The sequence below is a fragment of the Aspergillus brasiliensis genome, assembly GCF_001889945.1.
Source record: "Aspergillus brasiliensis CBS 101740 unplaced genomic scaffold ASPBRscaffold_6, whole genome shotgun sequence".
Classification (NCBI taxonomy): Eukaryota; Fungi; Ascomycota; class Eurotiomycetes; order Eurotiales; family Aspergillaceae; genus Aspergillus; species Aspergillus brasiliensis.
In genome coordinates this window covers 1,899,865-1,919,943 of record NW_027137447.1, presented here as the reverse complement: position 1 = coordinate 1,919,943, position 20,079 = coordinate 1,899,865, and the positions used below count along the sequence as shown (strand labels likewise).

The window sequence follows — 20,079 nt, the reverse complement described above, 5'->3', positions numbered from 1 at the left end:
ATGAATGCTACCCAGCCACTATCCGACCCTGAGGCAATGCTATTAGAACTCCCCAGGCCCCTTGCCAAAATGACCTCCTGTAGGTACCTTCAACCACGGCACCGAGTTCTCATCATCGGTGTTCGATCCCACTGTATTACCCCACCAGTTGAAGGTGGTATTCGTGTATCCGAGGGCGAAGAAGATCACGATAGTGGCGATGGCGGTACCGGTGTCCATGGCAGCTTGGAAGAGGTCTAGCATATCGAGTGTCAGCCATGAGCCATCATATTGTCTGAAAGATGAGTATGAAGGCATAACTCACAGTTGTACTTCTTCCACCAAGCAAACGCGCGTTTGCGAATGAGGTAGTTGAAAAGGAATCCGAAGATGAACCAGAGTGAGTATTGCGCTACACCATGTTAGCCTTCTTTCCCTGTTTGAATAGTCTGAGAGCGGGACGAACTCGTATTAGCAGGAGGAATGTTTCCTGCAGCGTTGAAGAAAATGGGGACGTTGATATATTTGACCCAACTCTGCGGATAACGTCGGTAGATCAAATACACAATCACCGTCACCACGGGCTGCTTTCATCAGCAAGGATACGACATATCGGCAGCAGGTAACTTACACCAATGAAGAAGAAGTACATCAGCGAATGATAGACTTGGCCAGACTGGAACATCCGCTGGGGTCCAATAGTCCCCCAGATCAGACTGGCGTTGTACATCACCTTCGCGCCGGCGCAGGTAAATCGCTGGGCATTGTCGCTATCGCACAGCCCCGAGATATGGCCCATCATCCAGCGGAGCACTGCCTCTTATCAGCTTGAGTCTATTGATGGGTAATGACCTTCTTACCGCCTGTCTGTGTCATCGTGGCGAGGATGCTGGCATATATCTGTCCGAAGAACAGGACCCGTGGAGGAATTTTCTAGGCCCGTTAATGCTTCATCTCTTTGGCCTATCGGCTCGACTCACCATATACTGCCCCATTTTCAAGTCCTGGGCAAAGTCCATTCCGTGCTTGACGGAATTATACCCGTAACACTTGACCATCATGTTGGCGATCGGCTTACCCGGCCATGCATACCCAGCAATCAATTCCGTGATGATATTCAGAAAGATACGTTGGTTAGTCGTTCCCTCGAGAATGCCTTCGGGAACAATGAGAACCACGCCCATTCCGCAACACACCACGATGAAACCCCAGACCGGCAAACCCGTCTCCCAATACCGTGTCGTGAGGATCCCCAGTCCCGCCATGACGATGAACAAGGCGCCGTACCACCAGTCCGGGACCTCCGGGTAGGCACGCATCAAACGGCGATGAATGTCTTCACCTCCGTGACGAGCGTTCTTGAACTTGGCCCAGATCTCCGATCCGTTGTAGAGGTAGGTGTGCACCACGATGGCGGTCACCGCCGCGAAGGACAGGCCGTAGGTGAGCGAGTACGACATGGATATATACATGGGTGAATATTCTTTGTATTTGCTGAGGACAAAGTCACCGTGGGAGTCGATGACTCGGGTCACATTGTATGAGCTCCCGGTGTTGTCGAAGGTTGAAGAGGAGAGCAAAGGCAGGCTGGGCACGCTGTTAATGATGGTTCAGTGTGTATTCAAGGTCGGCACTCACTATGCACTGAACCAAACATCCTTATAGTACAGGATGGGTGAGAGGAAGAGGTAAAAGAAAACAACCACGGCAAAGGCGTTGCAGGTAATATAGAAAGGGGTCATAAGAGGGTACCCGGCGTAGTTGATCTGGGTCCAGTCCAGACTGATCGGCAGCAGCCCCAGACCCGAGTTCATCTACCCATGTTAGCGAGACCATAAGAGCATCTAGTATCGACAAGCCTTACACCAAAGATAGTGTTGACCTTCTGGTTGTGCGGCGCAATCCAAGTGACGAATGCAAACGCACTGAGACTTGTCCAGATGTAGTCCGGGAACCAGTAGATCACAAAGGCGAAGAGAGTCGCGTATCCGAAGAAGGTGTACCGGCTCAGCTTCCAACCATTGGCAGGTGCCCGATTTTGCGGTTCATGGAGGGCACGAAACAAAACTGTGGATGACAGGGATTGAGGCCAGATCAAGGCCGCAGGATAGACGAGCCAACGCCGGCACATGCCCGCAAGGCCGAATCTAGACTGTTAGGTTTGCCTTTTAAAAAAATCGAGGTTGCGCAACTTACCCCATCATTTGCGACGTCAAGAGGTATAGGAATGAGAATCCCGCGCCGTAGTCCTTCCCCCAATATTGCGGCATGACGATGGCGACAAGTGATCCGGAGGCGTAGGCTGTGCTGGCACTGATGTTCACACACTGGGTTGATCAGTCTCTGGTGCACAAATGTAATGTATTGGACAATGAGGTGGTTCTTACAATGGTAATGAATGCATGCTCCTTGATGCTAAATGGGCCTGGATTCAAGTCAAAGGAGAACTTTCCGAGTGGTACCCTCCATCGCGGCAGCCTCTCCCATGCTCGTCCAATGGGGAAGACGAGTAACTGAGCGACAACGTATTGGACAGTGAGAGATGGCTAGACAGTCAGTCCGCTGTGCTGTTGAAGGGTTGAGGTTCGCACGTACATATCGCAAACTGAAAAACTGGTTGACAGCCGCAAAGAGCATAACAAAAATCGTGGCCAAAACCCATGCCCGAAACGCTGTGTCACATCAGTATGTTGGCCACTACACCTTGATTCGCCCTGACAGGTGGACTGACTGTTGCATGGTAAGGTAGGATCATCGGTGTTTGGCACACAGGCAGCGACTTCTGGAACTGAATCCCTGCTATCAGCAAACGGACAACATGGGTCAGTGCAGGTCCAACAATGCTCACAGGGCGATTGATCTCCTTCAACGTTCCATTTGAAGGCTTCAAGAGGGGTGAGCTCCTTCTGCTCGGCGACAAGATTCTGCCTTTTCAGGTCATCATTCTCCTCGAGCAGCTCCGGATCCAAGTCGGTGACACCAGCTTGCTTCGTCTCAATGGCATCTTTGGCCTCGTTTTCGGGGTGTAAGGCGGAAGCCATGCCTGCTGCCTCCTGAGTATCGAAGAGGACAACGTTTGGCGCAGGAGCGACCGAGTGAGCAAGCCTTTGAAAGGGATATGCACCGAGGTCAATAGTACAACCTGGGAGAGCCCGTACACCCCGCGGATACCTGCATCTTATCTGTCACAATGATTGAGCAGGTACCACAAAAGTGGCAGGAGTAGCTGCAGTCTTGCGATAGTCCCACCATAAATGATAACAACCTGCAGGTCAAGCACACCATCCTATCGGGGGCGCCCCTAGCAGATTGGTTCTCTTGCCCAGCACCCCAGCAGGCCAAGACCGACCGTGAAGCTCTAGCGGATGTAGTGTCACCAACCGTGAAGGTTTCTGATAAGCTGCCGGCCAGTCCACGAGTCATATCGCCTGCCCGTGGTGGCATCGGAGTGGCCGACACCGGATGGCGATCGTGCAGGGTTCAGCGCCATTCTGGAATTCTGCGTGAGGTTCCGGCCAGAGCAGCAGCCATGTGGCAGGCAGCCGTCATTCAGCGTTGAAGAACCCTACCAAACACCATTGGGGCCGCCTCTTGCGTCTTCTATATTAGCTCTACTATTAAAGTATTACAAGTGGCCCGACGTTGATTCTGTCAGTTGGCGTTGGATGGCGTGCTGGGGCACCGCGTTGACTGGCCTTATCGCCATCGGTGCTGAGGGGCCGGGATGGAGCTAAGGATGGAAGCTAATCGATGGTCGATCAAACCATCTCCTCCAAGCTTGTTAGCACGTTTATCTATTCTCGGAGTGGAGCTCATTGGCCGCTAGACTCCGAATCCATGTCAGAGTCTGGTCACTCCTGCATTCCCCGCTTTTCGAGAGGAATTCTTCCGGGAGTGACTGCGCTCATGCCCTTGTCGCTCCCTGCGGCGGATGACTATCGTGTGATCCATCCATGCTGATTTGTTCCCTATTGGAGTGAAAGGATGCGAATTCGACGGCTGGAGTGGGGGAGTCCGTCGATACTGTCTCCGACCCCGTCAGCCGACATCCAGGTTAGCATGCAGCTAAGGCAAAATTGAGGTTCACCGAGCTGCCAAGTGACCGGGATATATCGCTCTGTAGTAGTGTAGTGGCCAAAGTTTACACGATTAGTCGTCTCCACGACCTCCTCGTACAGCGTTCGCAGCTACTTCTGCCGCGTGCACAGTGGCACGGTCTGGAGGTGGCCCAGCGATGACCAATTCAGTCAGTGCGGTGATGTTGGCATCCACACATCCGGAGTTCTATCCCAAGAAAGAAGGTTCGGGTTAGTGGCCCGGCCGCCAGCCTTAAAGGCTCTAGGCGGAGGGGAGAACATTTCTGCGGAGCTCTTCCAAGACAAGGCCAATACACGACAAGCTTTGCCGACAAGATACATTGGTCATGGCTCACCTACACTCGAAAGCAAGGGAAAGACCTAGCTCGTTATTGGCTCGTTTGAGCCAGAAGGCGTCCGAGCGAGCGATAGCAAAACCTTGAGCTGCGGTTAATGCCGATCGCCAGTGTGTCCGGTCAGCTGGCCACATTCACCCCGATGCTGCATATATACAAACAGTTGGCTGGCTGTGTTTCTAAACCCATTTCCGATCGATGCATACTTTCGATAAATAGTAGTCGAATACCAATGACTTGTGCCGATCGCGCTGGGCAGATGTCGGTTGAAAAAAGCAACTCTTCCCTACAGTCAATCTGGGATGAGCAACTTGAGTACCACTCTTGGTCTGTGTGAGCTGAGGTTGCATTATTACCTTATTCATAGGTATCATCATTCATTCTTCAGGCATTCATCCCTTGCACCGACCTCGCATGCCCTCTAAGTTTGAGGCCGCAAGGGTGAAGATGTTTTGCAGGCACTTCACGCATCCTCTCGCTATTTCCAACACGTCGTCGGCTCTCTGTTTGTCTTGAATGCGAAAAGGCAAGGAGTCTTGAATTGAAAGCCGATTCGAGCAATAACAAAGTTGCCTGCCAAGGGTGCGATGTCAATATATGCGCCTCCAATATGGTCCATCATAACGTCCAGCAGATGCCACTCTGATGAGCAGGACTGTCTGTCATTACAGGAGCACTGCACTGTTGCCATCGCAGATGTTTTCAGTATCTATATCAACATACATCCGAAGATGGGCTCTATAAGAACGAGCCACAGCGCCAAGCCGTGGGGACGATGGATGACAAAGGCCGGACATAAGATCGGGGATAACGGTCGGGAGCAGAAAACGCCGTCACAACCAGTGCCTTCCCATCCAACACAGGAAAGTAGCATCTTGTAAGTTCCTGCTTGAGCAATATTACCACTCACCATGCGGGAAGCAGTAGGTGGACATGCGGCTGCTCACCGCGACTCCACATCACCGCCGCGGCAGATTGAGCTTAGACTTGACGATGTGTGGATCGGCGTGACCGATCCGAAGGAGAGGCGCAGGTTGCAGAACAGGTTAAACCAGAGGGCCCGAAGTAGGTTGGCAAACGAGTCTCCTGAGTCCGCTGGCTGACGATCCGGACAGGACGCCGTCAGCATCTAGCTAAAGCGTTGGCCGAGAGTTCCGATCCATACTATCCTCAAGCGTGGTTCCTAACGGCATCGACGCCCTATCGACTCGACTTCCAATGTTTAGATGAACTCAGCATCTTCGGACCTCTTTCCGCAATATCCCGCACCATCCTGCAGCAACTAGAAGCCATGGTGCATTTTGAGTTTGCAATTGGTTCACCCCAGGCCGATCTGCGCTTGGGCATAACTCGGTTGAACATTCTGCGGGCATTGTACTCTAATGTCGACATATTGGGCTACGACGCCAAAGATATGGCTGCCGACGAGGCGCTCTCAATGTTCGCCATGATTGGACCACGATGTCTAACAACAGCTGATCGGGAGGCTGTCCTGCCTCCTGCACTGCAGCCCACGGAGATTCAACGCACGGTACCCCATCATCCTTGGCTCGATCTCATCCCTATACCCAGGATGCGCGACAATCTGATTTTAATGGAAGACCTGATGGATGATCGTCAATTGTGTCGGGATATGTGCGGCTACCGCTCTCAAGTACCTCGGCCGGGGCGTAGATGTCCCCTCGAGATAGGCGAAACGGGAGTGATTGTTTGGAAAGACCCCTGGGATCCCACTGGTTGGGAGGTCACCGAGACTTTCCTCCGGGTATGGGGATGGACGGTCAAGGATTGCTGGGATTTGTTTCGGTCGACAAATGCATGGCGCATGCGTCGGGGAGAGAGGCCACTCTTTGCAATACCTGATGCCGCTAGCTACTAGTGGAATATATATATTTTGGTTTGTACCTTTCTGTCTGTCGATTATTTATCTACAAGTAAAGTAGTACTGGTAAACGTGCCTTGAATGCGGTTTACGATGAAGCAGCTAGTGATAATATGATAATATGCCATTGATTGTGGATGAGGATGCGGTGCGTATTAGGCCGAGTAGTAGTATTATTACAGATATATATTGCGACAGCGTCCACCACTAGCGATACTCGTAGTAGTTAGTACACTAACTCCAATTTCGAGCGACCGATGTCATCTGAGGACTGGAAGATATCAACGGAAGAATTTTAAGCTACTCGACTCTCTAAAAATTGAGGCACTGATAAGACTCAGCCGCGACAAGGGAGCATGTCGGCGATCTGCATCTTCTTATCATTGAATAAATAAACTCAGCCAGCCATCATCGTGGTCATCATCCGCTCCTTTCCCGATTCGGCCTAATGAGAGCCGGCATTTAGCGACTCTAATTCCCTTTCGTACATGGTCTAACCGGAGCAGGTTAGCTGATACTAGGATGGTGACGGATGCTTATCTCGCAGCCTGAGGCAGCAGACAAAGCAATGATCGTGACAGCGAGATGCGTAGTATACTCCGTATGAAAAGCACACAGCTACAGACATTCTCCCATCACAAATGTGTTTTCATTTACTTGGCCACATGATAGACATAGTACCTACAACTTGGCAAGCAAGAAAACAGTTGATATACAAACAATCCCAGTTCCCAACACCAAACGCCATCAATGTGCCCATTTCATTGATAGTATAGACTTGATCAAACGTACGCCTTTCACACCTTCATTCAATCCTTCTTCTGATGACTCGGTGCACGACCGACTCTGTTCTCTCCCGTCTGCCCGCCCACCATGGTATGAACGTCTTTTTGCGAATACAGCTTCTCCTCCTTGCTGGGCGATTGTACGCGGAAGAACATCCATCCGCCGACGATCATCCCGATCACACTGGCGATGGCAATGTTACGGGAGCTGAAGTGGTCAGCTATACACCTTTAAGAACAGTTGACATGTAGTGGAGAAGGGGTCATACCGGACAGATGGCGGGTGACCGCCAGTAAGACCTCCAGCAGCAGCCATTTTATTTGAAACCTGTAGAGGTGATATGTAGATTCGTTATAAGGAGACTGGATAATGAGCAGTCCTATATACGAAGCCTTAAGCCTTCACTCTGTTGTTCCAAGCACTGGGGATCTCATGTTAATATAGTTCTACAGGTATGGCGGATGAGTGACGTCAAAATTAAACGTCCGTCGGGAGAGCGACAGTCGGTTCGTGTTCCGGCGGATAAGCTTATAACCTCTTTGTCTTCTTCACATGCTTGTTTCTACATTACGAGCTTGCGTCAGGGCGACGTTATCAGGTGAACGTAGGCATGGTCTGTAGTGAGGAGTTGCCTTAATGCGTCGAGCAGATCTACTTGTAGAATGGCTGTCACTTGGACTTAGGACTACTAAATAGACTGCCGAATGAGTTGATAACATAGGAGACAATGGCAGAAGTAACAGACAATGGACATTTTTGTTCATAGATGACAGTAAGAAGAGATCTAGCTAAGTACACTAGTTAGTAGGGGTAGGGCACAGGAGTCACGCGACATCCTCACGAAGTGACAAGACATAAAGACCGAAATAGTAACTAAAATTGCATGAAAGCCAAACAATGCAATTCTATTCAAGCTCCGCACAAAGAATCTAAACCAAGTCTAGCCCCCTACCGACCCAATCCGATCGATAAAATGCGGCAACGAAAGCTATACAGATCACCGACGTCATCGAGTCCGCACCGCGGCGATCGATCGATCCACACTCAGCCCATCTCAAGAACTCCAATATTGGAAAATTCCTAACGTTGACAATCTTCCCACCAAACCAAACCAAACACCATTACATATACACCAGAAATGGAAGTCCTATATACCAAACATTTATCATCCCCGTACATCTTCGGAGGACCGCAGTACGTACACCCATTTCATACCATCCATTACATCAGACCCACCTAACAACCAAACACCAACTTCAGACCCTGGTCCTCCACATCCTGGACCACCTCCGACGACCGTGTCCGCGGCGGCTCCTCCCACTCCCATCTGACCATCAACAAAGACACCAACACCGCCACCTTCCACGGAAACCTCGACATCACGACCCTCGGCGGAGCGGGCTTCGCCTCGCAGCATACAAGCAGCACCACTGAAATATGGGATCTAAGTAGCTACGCTGGACTGGAACTATCCATCCCGAAGAGTGATGGATACACGTATACGCTGAATCTGAAGGATATACTCCAGGATCCGAGACCGGATGGGCGCCAACGGAGTGGGTTGGTGTGGGAGGCGGATTTCAAGGTGAAAGAGGGAGAGAACAAGGTCAGGTTGGCGTGGAAGGAGTTTCGGCCGACGTATCGCGGGAAGGAGGTCCATATGGGGAGGCCATTGATGTTGGCGGGGGTGAAGAGGTTTGGGATTATGATTCGGAGGTGAGGATTCTTTCATGCATGGTAGAAGGTTGGGTATGTTGCTGACTTAGTTGTTAGTTTCTTTGGAAAGCAGGAAGGAGAGTTTGAATTGGAGATTGAGTCGATTAAAGGTATTGAGAAAGAGGAGGGAAGGTATAGAGATGATCCGAGTGATAGTGATATATGGGACGATGAGGAATATTTCGATGAGAAGCAGCTTGGCCAGGATGATAAAAGTGCTGGATCAGGATGGCTATGCTGTGGAATATGCTAAATTTCCTCAAAAGTCTTATGATACACGCCAAATTGAACAGGTCTTCTACTCATAGTTCCGCACTCTCAGCATACTCGCCCGTCTTGACGAATGTCTCTATCACACGAATCAACCGACCCAGTTTAACAGAATCCTCCGCTCCCACCGTCACTACTGCATGACTGGTCTCTTTCTTTGAGTCGATGACCCATGCGTTTATGATCAACCTTCCTTGCGCGATCTCCACCGCAAACAGTTCCTCGAACGCATTCCGCGTGCAGGGAATCTCCAAGCGGGAGAGAACGGCCGCTTCATATAGCCCGCGTTGCATGTAATGGCTCCTAAGCAACCCCAGATGGTAAGATCCAGTAACGCGTGGGTTGATGTCGACGACCACAAAGTCCCCATTTGCATCCGTCATGATATCAGCTCCCGCCGGCCCGTAGTAGCCTTTGTTGTGCAAGGCTTTGGCCAGCGCTTCTATCGTAGATTTATACTGAGCCTGAAACATGGGTTGCAGGAGGTACGACACGCACCCACCATTCCAGACCCCCTCCTGGCTGAAACGTTGCCGAGTTGTTGCCAGGTACACTGCGCGGCCCTTTTTCGTAACGAAAAATGTCACCCCGTAAGCCTCTCCCGGCACTAGCTCCTGGATGACGAAGCTTGCAGGATACAGTCGCTCATTTTCTTCATCGACCTTCTTGAGCCCATCGTCGAGGAGACGCCGTAACTCATTCACCGCAGTGTCTCTGTCCGATTCACGTCGGATAACGAATGTTCCGCAACCTGATGTAGCAATAGATGCTTTCACCACAAAGGGGAGGCTTTGCTGCTGCACAGCTTGCAGCATCCGTCCGACTTCAGCATCTCGGCCTCCTTGCCACGAATTGACCGGTAGCGGATCGATAACTTTGGACTTTGGTGTTGGCAGACCACACACGGCTAGCCAACGTTTGGACAGAACCTCATAAAGTGTCTCGGGAGCCACAGCCTGATCTAACATTCCGCACATATGATCCTGGGGCATAGTGAAAATTGCACGCGAGTCTGGGGCGACCTGGATATCGTGCACACTCCTGATAAATTGCACGTCAGGCCGTTGCTCCGGGCTCAGTTGATCATAGATACGCCGTAACTCGTCCCGGGAAGTTGTCAAGACACATGAAAGATCTTCACCCCCATTTCCACTTAGGTCGATCATCAAGACAGGGGTACGGCCCGCGACGAAGGAATACCGTTGGGCTATGCTGCGCTTATGTAGGATCGGCATCTCGTCTGCTGCGTTGATGTCGGGAAAATTGGCAGCGTACAGAAATCGTGCACGCGAAGATGGATGAAGTTGGTCTGGGGGGAATTTGCAAGGGTGATCATATGCGAGGACAATGTTCGGGGGCGTATCATTGTCCAATGCATATAGGTCGTGCAAGGTACAGTCCAGCGTCACTGGTACTCTGGTGTTGGGTGCTTTGCTTGAGGGATATGGCTGAGGCGGTGCCACTGGCAGTGGCTGGAGAAGTGTCACAGCAGTCATGTTTGTTGTCAGTCAATCGACGGTTCTAATCTTTTTTGCTTGCAGCTCTTCTCAGGGTATCTTCATCTTTTGAACTACTAACACGTAGGCATATATGAGAGGCATCTTCACGTCAACCAAACACATGCCGCACTGTCCACGGAACCACCGAAGGAGGACCATTCCTGACCAGCAGGAATTCCTGCACTTAGTCGACGTCAAGGGACGTCATGAAGGAAGTTGATTACCGTTCGCGGTCGAAATGCTCGCGAAGGTTCAACCAAGATCGCCGCGGACCGGTCCATCTGTAGCCCACCACCCAGCTTGATAACCAAGATAGCACCAGTAGTGAAGTGAGTGGGTCAGTTTTGGAATAATTTGAGTCATTGATCCTCTGCCCGGTTCGACGAGTGGTGGGACATTGTTCCCCACGGCTTTGACGGGTCCTCCAGATCGATGTAACCCTGGGATGTTGTGGGTTCGGGTATATCGGGACCCGCATTTGGCAGGCCGAGATGGACTAGTATGTGGATGATGGATCTGAGCCGAAAGTTTTCAGTTATATGCCCTCTGACTTCACCGTCGTTGCTTTTTCATCAGTACTGATCCATTGAAGATAATTGATGTACTCAGCAGGAAAGTGTCAGGGTTTAGGTCGAAGGGAGGGTGAGGTAAAAGAAAAGTGCGAGGTGAAGGACAAAACCATCGGAGACACCTATCTAATGGTTCCACCACTACGATAACCTTTTGCCTACTGAGGCAGGTGGCCTAATCTTAAGTAGCCTAACCTTCATCCTGCAAGCTACTTGACTACTCAAACGCGCAGCCAAGCTCTCCAGCTAGACATTGCGGCACCAGTTTCCATTCTCCCACCCATGGAACTGGTCGAGACAGCTACTGCAGGCGTCCAGGGTGGCTGCAAGTCTATATTAACCCTTCTGGCCATATCCAATAATGGCGAGGGTGCTCCACTACGAACAATGAACTGTTGGATGCTGTCTCAGTCGGACCGTGCATTTGCTTGGGCTGCTGATGATCCATGGCTCCAGGGTGAAAACATACCGTGGCGTCTTCGCTCAGACTTTAGAAGTATATATGAGCGCCATCGAATCACATCGAGGAGGCTAAAGAGTTCCTCGCATTAGGCATACAATTCGACGATGGCATACGTCAAAGTCATTTGACGCTTTTTGAAATTTCATGTTCCTGATCGTCTATTGTGCTGGACCTACAGTAAATAGCCAATTGAATCGTGATATCATTTCGGTGCCTCCGAAACTCTACACCGCGGTACAATCCCACGAGTTTCAATGTCCCACCCAGCAGAGACTGCTAATCTCTGGTTCGCTGAGAATTGACTCCGATTGTTCACCAAATCCGAATGGCATGATGCTCAATGCCGTCCCCGCGTCGCAGGTCAGCTGTACAAAAGAAGGAGCCATACGAGCGGGCCTTCTTCAATATAAGCTTACATCTTGGCAGCTGAAGAGTAAGATTTAGAATTCAAAGTCAGAACTAAGCTAGGCTGTGTAACGTAGTGGATGTGGCGATGTTCAGGGCACCTACCAATCAACCATATGTTCGGCCATATGGCATATCGATGATACTTCATCCAACATACTGCCCCAGCGCGGATGTGGAAATGCCACAATTAGCACGACTTGGGCGTTTCATTCCCTTTGCACAACATAGCCATGCGATTTGTAGGAGCCCTGCGGGCTTGGGATATTGTTCTAAATCATTGTGTCGCGCAGCCTTCGGAGAATCATGCGTCATACCGAATTGTGCTATCCTCCGCTGGTTGCACAAAGCTTGAATCCGGGGACGATGACTGGGGGTGTAACAGCCCCATATTCTCCAGACTTCCCTCACCTTGGCGTCGCTGGTTCCTGAACAGTCTATAGGTTGGTAAGAAGTAGAGATAGTCAGATGGACTTGAAGAGACTCGGATGGGTATATGGGATACCCTCCGAATGGAACAAAGCCACCACTCCTTCCGGGACAACAAGTTACTGTTGGGATTCAGTAGTACAGGGAAGTCATGCGGTGGAGAAAATGGCATCTCTATACGCAGTTCGTTTGATTGACGGAGGCTTAATTAGAAGCATAAATAAGCCCTCTGGCTTGCCCAGAAGGCATCATCTTCGAGCTCCATCACAACAGAATCCACCAACAGATCAATTTCTCTATCTCAACTCCATCATGCATGTCCCTTCCAATCACTCACCATCTGCATCCACCTTGTATATAAGCTAACAAACCACTTAGCACAAACATGAAGGTCACCCTACTCGCATCTCTAACCCTCCTGGGCCTTGCCCTAGCCACTGCAACAGATCCCACCACCGATGATATCGGAAGCACCAAGGTCACAGATGGCAACCTCGATGTAAGAGCCCTCATCGCTTACATCCTGAGATGTAAGTCTAACCACCGTTGTCTCCAGGTCAACTACTGCGGCGAACGCTGCGAATATGACTGGGAATGTCGTCGCGGAAACCGTTGCCACGAGTGTCGTAAGGAGCGCCATGAGGTGAGTGTACACATGTTATAGTTTGCTAGATCGCTTAGTGATTGTAATTTACTAGCGCTATGGCCGGTGCCGCGAACGGTATGATTGAGGAGATGCTTCGGTGAACTTGGTAGGCGAGGTCTTTGAGGAGAGGGTATGATGACTTGAATGGTGATGTTGGTATATGTCTTCATCTAGTCTCAGGTACAGAATGAAAGACGTTGCTAAAGGGTGATTCCTATGTATACCCGTAGCCCGTTATGCGAATAATATACGTGACCGTTGTCAGTCGCTAAACTCGCCACGGAAAACGGTCTCATATCGGTTGTCAATATGCAATGCCTTTGGAAAATAATGAATTGTCACACTGACTGCATTTGACGTACGTCAAAGACAAGTGTATATAGCGCGTGCCACGTTAGACAACATTGGATCGTATGACTGCATGTATGCTGCAGGGGATCCTCCTGCAATGACAGCAATACAATATACGTTAGCCGCATGCGAGTGGACCTTTATCCAAGCCACATATGTTACTGGGTTAGAAGTTAGATGTAGGGATATAATTATGCCCATAGAGTGATGGCAAGGATGGCTATCAAGCTGGGAATGTCAGTCTGGAGGGTAAAAGTCTTCTTACAATGCCTAGTGGCAGCTCTGGAGGACTAGACTGGTTTAAAGCCTGGAAGTTCTGCTTCATGCATAAGACCAGCGTCTGATGAGTGAAATGTTGGGTGTGACCGGTCAATGTGATACGGAATTATTCCGGGGATCGGATATCATCTCAACGTAGCCGAGGAAGGGCATGTATAAAACGCATCAGAGGGCCTGTTGATGGACATTATCAAACCTAATCAATATCCACCATGCGAGTTTACTCGTCGATCGACTCCAGCAACGCCCTCGCCTTCCACAACGGTCGCGTGTATACCATCAACGACGACCAACCCTGGGCCGAGGCATTCATTGTATCCCCCACGGGGATCATTGAACAGATTGGCAGTAACGCAGCCATCTTGGCGATCGCCTCAGCTCGTAGCCTCATCCAATATGATCTCCGCCAGCGGTTCGTCATGCCGGGGATTCACGACGCCCACACGCACCTTCTCGTCGCCGGGCTCCAGGGCCTGAACGAAGCCCGCATCGGCTTCGACTCCACCCCCGCCAACATCACGTCTCGACTCATCAAGGGGTCCTGCGCATGCGCTTACGCCAATGTCACCGGGGACTGGCTGATCGGAAACTTCTACCAGGCCAGCCATTTCCCCAACGCCGTGCCTGATCGCAAATACCTCGATACTCAGTACCCGGATCAGCCGGTGCTCATCCGCGAAGTCTCCTGTCACCGCATCCTGCTCAACACAGCAGGGCTCATCCGTGCGGGGATCGATCCTAATGGTGCCCCTGACCCCGAAGGCGGGTACTACGTCCGCCGACAAGATGGGATAACCCTTACAGGGGAAGTGGTCGAGAACGCCATGACGGCCGTCTTTGACTGTCTGCCCATCCCGCCATTGGCGCATGTCAAACGCGCGATTCACCATGCAGTGTCTATATGTCATCGATATGGAATTACGTCCTGTCAGGAAGCGTCTGCGAACACACTGTATCTACATGCGGTGCGAGAGCTGGAGCTGGAGAATCGGTTGGACCTGGATATCCATACGCATATTGTGTCCGCGCCGGTATACTTTGCCATGGAGCCACAGGATAGTCTGGCGGGATTGATTGATGTAGCGGAAGGGTTTAGAAGCCGACATGTGCATACGCAGTTTGTGAAGTTCTGGCTGGATGGGGGCGCCTCTGCCGCCGGAATTCACGCAGGCGGATCTGGATGCGAATGGACAGCCGATTCCGACGCATTTGGCGCTTGATAAGGACTTTCTGTATAAGGCTGTGAAGAAATACGATGGCCGGGGCATGACGTGTAAATTGCACGTCGCGGGCGAGGGATCTGCGAGGCTGGCGCTGGATGTCATCGCCCAGGTCCGGGAAGGGAATCCGGCTGGTCCAAGACATGAGCTTGCGCATTGTAATGCTGTGCATAAGGGTTTGTTTGTGACTCATATCGCTTCTTAATTATATTACTTACTGTTGCAGACGACATCGCGCGGTTCGCACCGTTGAAAGTAACTGCGGAAATGTCACCCGCCATCTTCCATCATGACGTCGTGGAAGAGTATCCCGAACTCAACAAGTGGGCGTTCAACGGGGTCCTCGCATCGGGCGCACTCATGACCATTGGCTCGGACTGGATGCTCCCCGAGACGCCGTCATTATTCGATGCCCTGGCTGCGATTGTTGAGCGCGTGCGATACAAACCCGGTGGGAAATGTCGACGTCTCGGGGTGGGGGAGACGGCGATGCAACGCGGCGGCGAGATTCTTTGTCGCGTGCTGACGCTCAACGGGGCAGAGGCTGTTGGGGCGCAGCATCGCACAGGCAGTTTGGAAGTGGGCAAGATGGCCAATTTCATTGTTGTCGATCGCGATCTGAGCCGGGGCTTTTTCAAGGGTGCGAATGTATTGGAGACGTGGTTCGAGGGGAGGAAGGTTTACCAGGCGTAAGTCTGTCGAATTGTATGTCTGAACCAGTTAGTAGCTGTCATGTCATTCTACGGAGTATGAGACCAACATTCATTCAGACTACTACTCCTCAAGTCATGATCCAGGGTACAAAGAGATGCATAAGTGTTGCTGCCTATCCAGCCTAAGCATTCAGCCAGTCTTTATATAGCCTTGTCCCCGCACTAACTACTAACCGACGGGCTGAACCTCAACACTCTTCATAGTCTTACACATTAACACCACCATGGCTGATCATACCCACCTACTCGAGTTTGTAGCGGAAAAGCGCTTCCACCAGCGGATTGTTCTCCCTGCAGCCGCAGACCATGGACCTCTTGCAGTGACCTACGCAGACATCGGTCCCCGGACAAGGGAGGATGGCTCACCCACCCCGACCATGCTGCTAATTCAAGGAATGGCTGGGTCCCGCCTGTGGTGCTGTATGAAAGACCACTTGGCCAACAAACTAGGAGTCAGGATGTTATCCATCGACCGGTATTATCTTCACCAATTCTCTTCCCCCAAGGAAGTGCTAACAGCATAGTCCCGGCATTGGCGGGTCAACCCCCGTACCCCCAGCAAAACGAGTCAGTGTATGGCTGAAAGCAGTGTCAGCGGTGCTGGAGCATCTATCCATCGCGCACGTCGTCCCGATATCTCACAGTGCCGGCACTATCTACAACTTGAATTTATTGTCGCATCGACGCGACCTTCTCTTGCCAGAAACGCCAATGGCAATACTGATGGGTTAGCTTATCTTTGCCCTCAGTGACAGTCAGGCTGACATTCGCAGGCCCATGGGTGGAGCCTAAATACTCCGACATTCTCTCCTTACAAATGGCCAAGATGCTCCCTACTGGCGTCTTGAACCACTGGAACAAGGTCATTAAATTTGTGGTGACCAAGGCAGCGCCATCTCTCACTGCGAGTGTGGACATTCTCTCCTCCATGGGCGGTATCTCTCGTGCGCCCGAAGAAGGTGTTGATGGACCCGAGCTGTCTGCGGACGAATTGAACTCACGGACCGCAGAGAAGTTAGAAGACTTATGCATAGAGTACATTTTCCTGGAAGACACCACAGGATTTAACGACGAGACTGTGGTCTGTCTGAAAAAGGCCCCGGGGTTGTGGGGCGCCTGCGAAGATCTTCCAGTCTATATCCGCGGGCTGGTGCAAGCAGAGGAACGGTACAAACAAAGTCACCCAGAGGAGAAGCCTTTGGAGATTAAAGCCATCTTTGCAGAGAAGGATGGAATGATTGGGCCCAAAGGACAGAAATACTTCGAGGACTGTTTTGCCAATGCCGATCTCAAGAGTGTGGTTACTTTCGAGTCAGTCATGGAGAAGGGGACAACACATGACTCCCTCTGGGCTTCGGAAACAGGGGCATTCCTGAAGATGCTGAAAGACATTCAAGGCGCGATATCTCAGTAGATTTGTCTTGCAGGTCAGCATGCTGTATCAACAATTCCTGTTTGTTAGCTGTTGAAGCAGCAGCCGATTATCCGGCCCATTTGTCAGCAAATCCCCAACCCGAAAATGTCACCATCGCCGGCTCAATTAATAATTCATTTCAACCTCAATGACGCACTGGGTATAAAACCCACCTGCCATGTCCATCATGTCTCCCTCGCTACAGCAATTGCCTCGATTCTACTCCCTCCAGACCCTATCCTCGCCATGGGTTCCGTCAACCAAACGCCGCGTGTGATCCCCTCTACGCAGACTCCTTACTTCACCCCCGCCAACAATGGTGGAGAGGCCCTCGATCCCACCGATCCCAACACGCCGACGCTCTTCCGTCCCCTAAAGATTCGCGATGTGACCCTTAAGAACCGCGTCGTCGTTTCGCCCATGTGCATGTACTCCGCCGAAAGCGACCTCTCCTCTCCTCTCGTCGGCGCCCTCACCGACTACCACATCGCCCACCTGGGCCAATTCGCCCTCAAAGGCGCCGGTCTCGTCTTCGTCGAAGCGCAGGCGGTCCAGCCGAACGGGCGCATTTCCCCCAATGATGCGGGCTTGTGGGATCACTCCCCCGACTCGGAACAATTCAAGAGTCTGCAGCGCGTGGTGCAGTTCTGTCACAGCCAGGGCGCCAAGGTCGCCGTCCAGCTCGCCCACGCCGGTCGCAAGGCGAGCGTGCTCCCTCCGTGGGTGGCGGTGCAGGCCAAGAAGCCCAACGTCAAGGCGGACGAGAGCACGGGCGGATTCCCGTCCGACGTGGTCGGCCCCAGCGGTGGTGCCGACGAGGCCTGGGATGGCACGGGCGAGGGATACTGGGCGCCGCGGGCCTTGACGGTGGAGGAGATCCAGGAGCTGGTGCAGGCCTTCGCCAAGAGTGCGGAGACTGCCGTCCGGGCTGGTGTGGATGTGATTGAGATTCACGGTGCCCACGGATACCTGATCAACCAGTTCTTGAGCCCGGTGACCAACAAGCGGACGGATGCGTATGGAGGCAGCTTCGAGAACCGCACCCGCCTTCTCCGGGAGGTTCTGACTGCCATTCGGGCGGTCATCCCCAGCGGTACCCCGTTGTGGTTGCGCATCAGCGCGACGGAATGGCTGGATGGACAAGCTGTGGCGGCGGAATCAGGCACCTGGAACGTGGAGAGCTCGCTCCAGCTGCTGCCCCTGCTGCCGGAGCTTGGAGTCGACCTCTTGGACGTCAGCTCCGGTGGTAACCACCGGACCCAGAAGATCAACATCCATACCAACTACCACATTGATCTGGCCGCCCAACTGCGCAAAGCCATCCATGCGACCGGCACGAAGACGCTGGTGGGCGCGGTCGGATTCATCACCGAGGCCGACCAGGCCCGGGGACTCGTGGAAGGCGCCGACGAGGCACACGCCGCCAACGCGACGGTCTCTGGACCGGAACCCGTGGCGGATGTGGTGTTGATGGCGCGGCAGTTCATGCGTGAGCCGGAGTGGGTGATGAACGCGGCGAAGAAGCTGGGCGCGAAGGTGGAGGTGCCCGTGCAGTTCTGGCGAGCTGGACTGGTTTAACCTGGAAATATATATCAAGATTATATAGACATTCTAACCATAAATCAATTTGCAATAGAGATCAAATTTACTAGCGATTTAATTGCCGAGCCGACCCGAGCAGACGGCGGCACACGGAGACCTCCGAGCGCTGCAGGATCAGAAAGAGAGAGCTTCTTACTCGTTCGGGATGGCATCAGAACCTTGGGGGCGCCACCGACTAATGGATAGTTCTTAATTAGTTGCAGTGGAAGTAGCTACTAGTAACTAGCTACGACTTATTAATGATTTCTTCCTCCCACCATTCACTACCCCGCAGTTTCCTCCATCCCCAACACCAACACCAAACAACTCATCCCTTGATTCTCTACTCTGTCCAGCACGAACCATGGCTCTCAAACCCGGCGATTCGTTCCCTTCCGACGTTGTCTTCCAGTGCGTATCCCATTTTATTAGTAATCTAATTGTATAATATCTCATGAACAATAGGTACATCCCCTGGAGCGAAGACAAGGGCGAGATCACCGCCTGCGGCATCCCCATCAACTACAACGCCTCCAAAGAATGGGCCGATAAGAAGGTCGTTCTGTTCTCTGTTCCTGGTTTGTTCCCTCCAAATGCACTACTTATCATAAACTTTCCCCTAATAGAGAGACTAACAGGTGCCTTCACCCCCACCTGCTCCATCAACCATGTCCCCGGCTACATCCAGAACCTGCCTCAACTGAAGGAGAAGGGCGTGCAAGTTGTCGCAGTGATCGCGTCCAATGACCCGTTTGTCATGAGCGCTTGGGGAAAGGCGAATAACGTCAAGGGTGATGATATCGTGCGTTGCAATCTCCCTCGGAATTACTCTAATTCTTGCTGATAATGCTTTCATGATAGCTCTTCCTAACTGATCCCGATGCCCGCTTCGCCAATACCCTCGGCTGGGCCAATGCTGGTCGCACGGGACGATTCGCCATTGTCATTGATCATGGCAAGGTGACCTATGCGCAGATTGAGACGGAGAAGGGTGCTGTTAAGGTATTTCTCCTTCTTTATTGATTACCGTATGATCAGGTGTAGGCATCTACTGACGAGTGTAGGTCTCCGGGGCTGATGCGATCCTGGCCAATCTGTGAATGTTGAGCGTTCATTAGAAGTGGTGCAGTGGAATAGCTGGTCTTGCTGTTTTTATGTTCCTTAGAGAGTTGAGCAAGAATAGCTAGCCTGAATCTTATATTCTTTGAGATACTCCACGATCTAATATCACCACTGGATGGCGTATGGCAGACAACCAACGTGTATTCGTGCCACTCATGTCTGAACAACCAACCCGCAGAATACCATACTGAAGACAGCAGATTACTTATCTAACTGGAAATCATCCCTACGCCTTAAACGTCTTTGATACCCACTGCAGCTTGCCTGCCTCCACATATACGTAACCAGAAGCTGTCAACATCGACTGGACGCATCTTCTAGGA

General features: G+C 51.7%; 10 protein-coding genes across 10 annotated transcripts; 7 read left to right on the top strand and 3 right to left on the bottom strand.

The window, feature by feature from the left end:
• Positions 1-42: 42 nt before the first annotated feature.
• Positions 43-3,020, bottom strand: ASPBRDRAFT_126245 (uncharacterized protein; the record flags this gene model as incomplete). The annotated part of the gene is made up of 13 exons (XM_067617854.1): positions 43-236; positions 305-391; positions 446-563; positions 611-792; positions 840-912; positions 960-1,566; positions 1,618-1,793; positions 1,844-2,126; positions 2,176-2,306; positions 2,367-2,525; positions 2,575-2,651; positions 2,711-2,767; positions 2,828-3,020. 13 exons carry the CDS (start codon positions 3,018-3,020, stop codon positions 43-45), a joined length of 2,337 nt encoding a protein of 778 aa, XP_067479465.1.
• Positions 3,021-5,322: 2,302 nt separating this feature from the next.
• Positions 5,323-6,290, top strand: ASPBRDRAFT_125453 (uncharacterized protein; the record flags this gene model as incomplete). Its single annotated transcript, XM_067617792.1, has 2 exons — positions 5,323-5,492; positions 5,564-6,290. 2 exons carry the CDS (start codon positions 5,323-5,325, stop codon positions 6,288-6,290), a joined length of 897 nt encoding a protein of 298 aa, XP_067479464.1.
• A 632-nt stretch (positions 6,291-6,922) lies between these two features.
• ASPBRDRAFT_207452 (uncharacterized protein) lies at positions 6,923-7,458 on the bottom strand. The gene is made up of 2 exons (XM_067621802.1): positions 7,348-7,458; positions 6,923-7,286 (listed from the first exon to the last, which is right to left on the bottom strand). Exons 1-2 carry the CDS (start codon positions 7,392-7,394, stop codon positions 7,103-7,105), a joined length of 231 nt encoding a protein of 76 aa, XP_067479463.1. The 5' UTR covers positions 7,395-7,458; the 3' UTR covers positions 6,923-7,102.
• Positions 7,459-8,008: 550 nt separating this feature from the next.
• ASPBRDRAFT_153333 (CIA30 family protein) lies at positions 8,009-9,303 on the top strand. The gene is made up of 3 exons (XM_067619362.1): positions 8,009-8,273; positions 8,340-8,795; positions 8,853-9,303. The coding sequence occupies exons 1-3, from the start codon at positions 8,218-8,220 to the stop codon at positions 9,046-9,048; spliced, it is 708 nt and encodes a 235-aa protein (XP_067479462.1). The 5' UTR covers positions 8,009-8,217; the 3' UTR covers positions 9,049-9,303.
• On the bottom strand, positions 9,098-10,561 carry ASPBRDRAFT_125064 (putative solid-state culture specific protein; the record flags this gene model as incomplete). The annotated part of the gene is made up of 1 exon (XM_067617758.1): positions 9,098-10,561. One exon carries the CDS (start codon positions 10,559-10,561, stop codon positions 9,098-9,100), a length of 1,464 nt encoding a protein of 487 aa, XP_067479461.1.
• A 2,124-nt stretch (positions 10,562-12,685) lies between these two features.
• Positions 12,686-13,364, top strand: ASPBRDRAFT_43604 (uncharacterized protein). Its single transcript, XM_067625031.1, has one exon. It carries the CDS (start codon positions 12,816-12,818, stop codon positions 13,092-13,094), a length of 279 nt encoding a protein of 92 aa, XP_067479460.1. The 5' UTR covers positions 12,686-12,815; the 3' UTR covers positions 13,095-13,364.
• Positions 13,365-13,918: 554 nt separating this feature from the next.
• On the top strand, positions 13,919-15,619 carry ASPBRDRAFT_55431 (amidohydrolase; the record flags this gene model as incomplete). Its single annotated transcript, XM_067627386.1, has 3 exons — positions 13,919-14,827; positions 14,877-15,102; positions 15,153-15,619. 3 exons carry the CDS (start codon positions 13,919-13,921, stop codon positions 15,617-15,619), a joined length of 1,602 nt encoding a protein of 533 aa, XP_067479459.1.
• A 244-nt stretch (positions 15,620-15,863) lies between these two features.
• ASPBRDRAFT_196316 (uncharacterized protein) lies at positions 15,864-17,053 on the top strand (the record flags this gene model as incomplete). Its single annotated transcript, XM_067620981.1, has 3 exons — positions 15,864-16,114; positions 16,164-16,366; positions 16,413-17,053. The coding sequence occupies 3 exons, from the start codon at positions 15,864-15,866 to the stop codon at positions 17,051-17,053; spliced, it is 1,095 nt and encodes a 364-aa protein (XP_067479458.1).
• A 246-nt stretch (positions 17,054-17,299) lies between these two features.
• Positions 17,300-18,631, top strand: ASPBRDRAFT_125416 (NADH:flavin oxidoreductase/NADH oxidase; the record flags this gene model as incomplete). The annotated part of the gene is made up of 1 exon (XM_067617790.1): positions 17,300-18,631. The coding sequence occupies one exon, from the start codon at positions 17,300-17,302 to the stop codon at positions 18,629-18,631; it is 1,332 nt and encodes a 443-aa protein (XP_067479457.1).
• A 184-nt stretch (positions 18,632-18,815) lies between these two features.
• On the top strand, positions 18,816-20,009 carry ASPBRDRAFT_590302 (peroxiredoxin family protein). The gene is made up of 5 exons (XM_067627988.1): positions 18,816-19,045; positions 19,100-19,212; positions 19,273-19,436; positions 19,496-19,636; positions 19,699-20,009. The coding sequence occupies exons 1-5, from the start codon at positions 18,999-19,001 to the stop codon at positions 19,732-19,734; spliced, it is 501 nt and encodes a 166-aa protein (XP_067479456.1). The 5' UTR covers positions 18,816-18,998; the 3' UTR covers positions 19,735-20,009.
• Positions 20,010-20,079: the final 70 nt, after the last annotated feature.

Bases quoted from the DNA above. Each gene is read 5' to 3' on its own strand.
- ASPBRDRAFT_207452 (XM_067621802.1), bottom strand. From the start codon at position 7,394: ATGGCTGCTGCTGGAGGTCTTACTGGCGGTCACCCGCCATCTGTCCG. The intron at 7,287-7,347 runs GTATGACCCCTT...TGACCACTTCAG, and splicing joins GGTCACCCGCCATCTGTCCG to CTCCCGTAACATTGCCATCG.
- ASPBRDRAFT_153333 (XM_067619362.1), top strand. From the start codon at position 8,218: ATGGAAGTCCTATATACCAAACATTTATCATCCCCGTACATCTTCGGA. The intron at 8,274-8,339 runs GTACGTACACCC...CACCAACTTCAG, and splicing joins TACATCTTCGGAGGACCGCA to ACCCTGGTCCTCCACATCCT. The intron at 8,796-8,852 runs GTGAGGATTCTT...CTTAGTTGTTAG, and splicing joins TTTGGGATTATGATTCGGAG to TTTCTTTGGAAAGCAGGAAG.
- ASPBRDRAFT_43604 (XM_067625031.1), top strand. From the start codon at position 12,816: ATGAAGGTCACCCTACTCGCATCTCTAACCCTCCTGGGCCTTGCCCTA.
- ASPBRDRAFT_590302 (XM_067627988.1), top strand. From the start codon at position 18,999: ATGGCTCTCAAACCCGGCGATTCGTTCCCTTCCGACGTTGTCTTCCA. The intron at 19,213-19,272 runs GTTTGTTCCCTC...AGAGACTAACAG, and splicing joins CGTTCTGTTCTCTGTTCCTG to GTGCCTTCACCCCCACCTGC. The intron at 19,437-19,495 runs GTGCGTTGCAAT...CTTTCATGATAG, and splicing joins ACGTCAAGGGTGATGATATC to CTCTTCCTAACTGATCCCGA.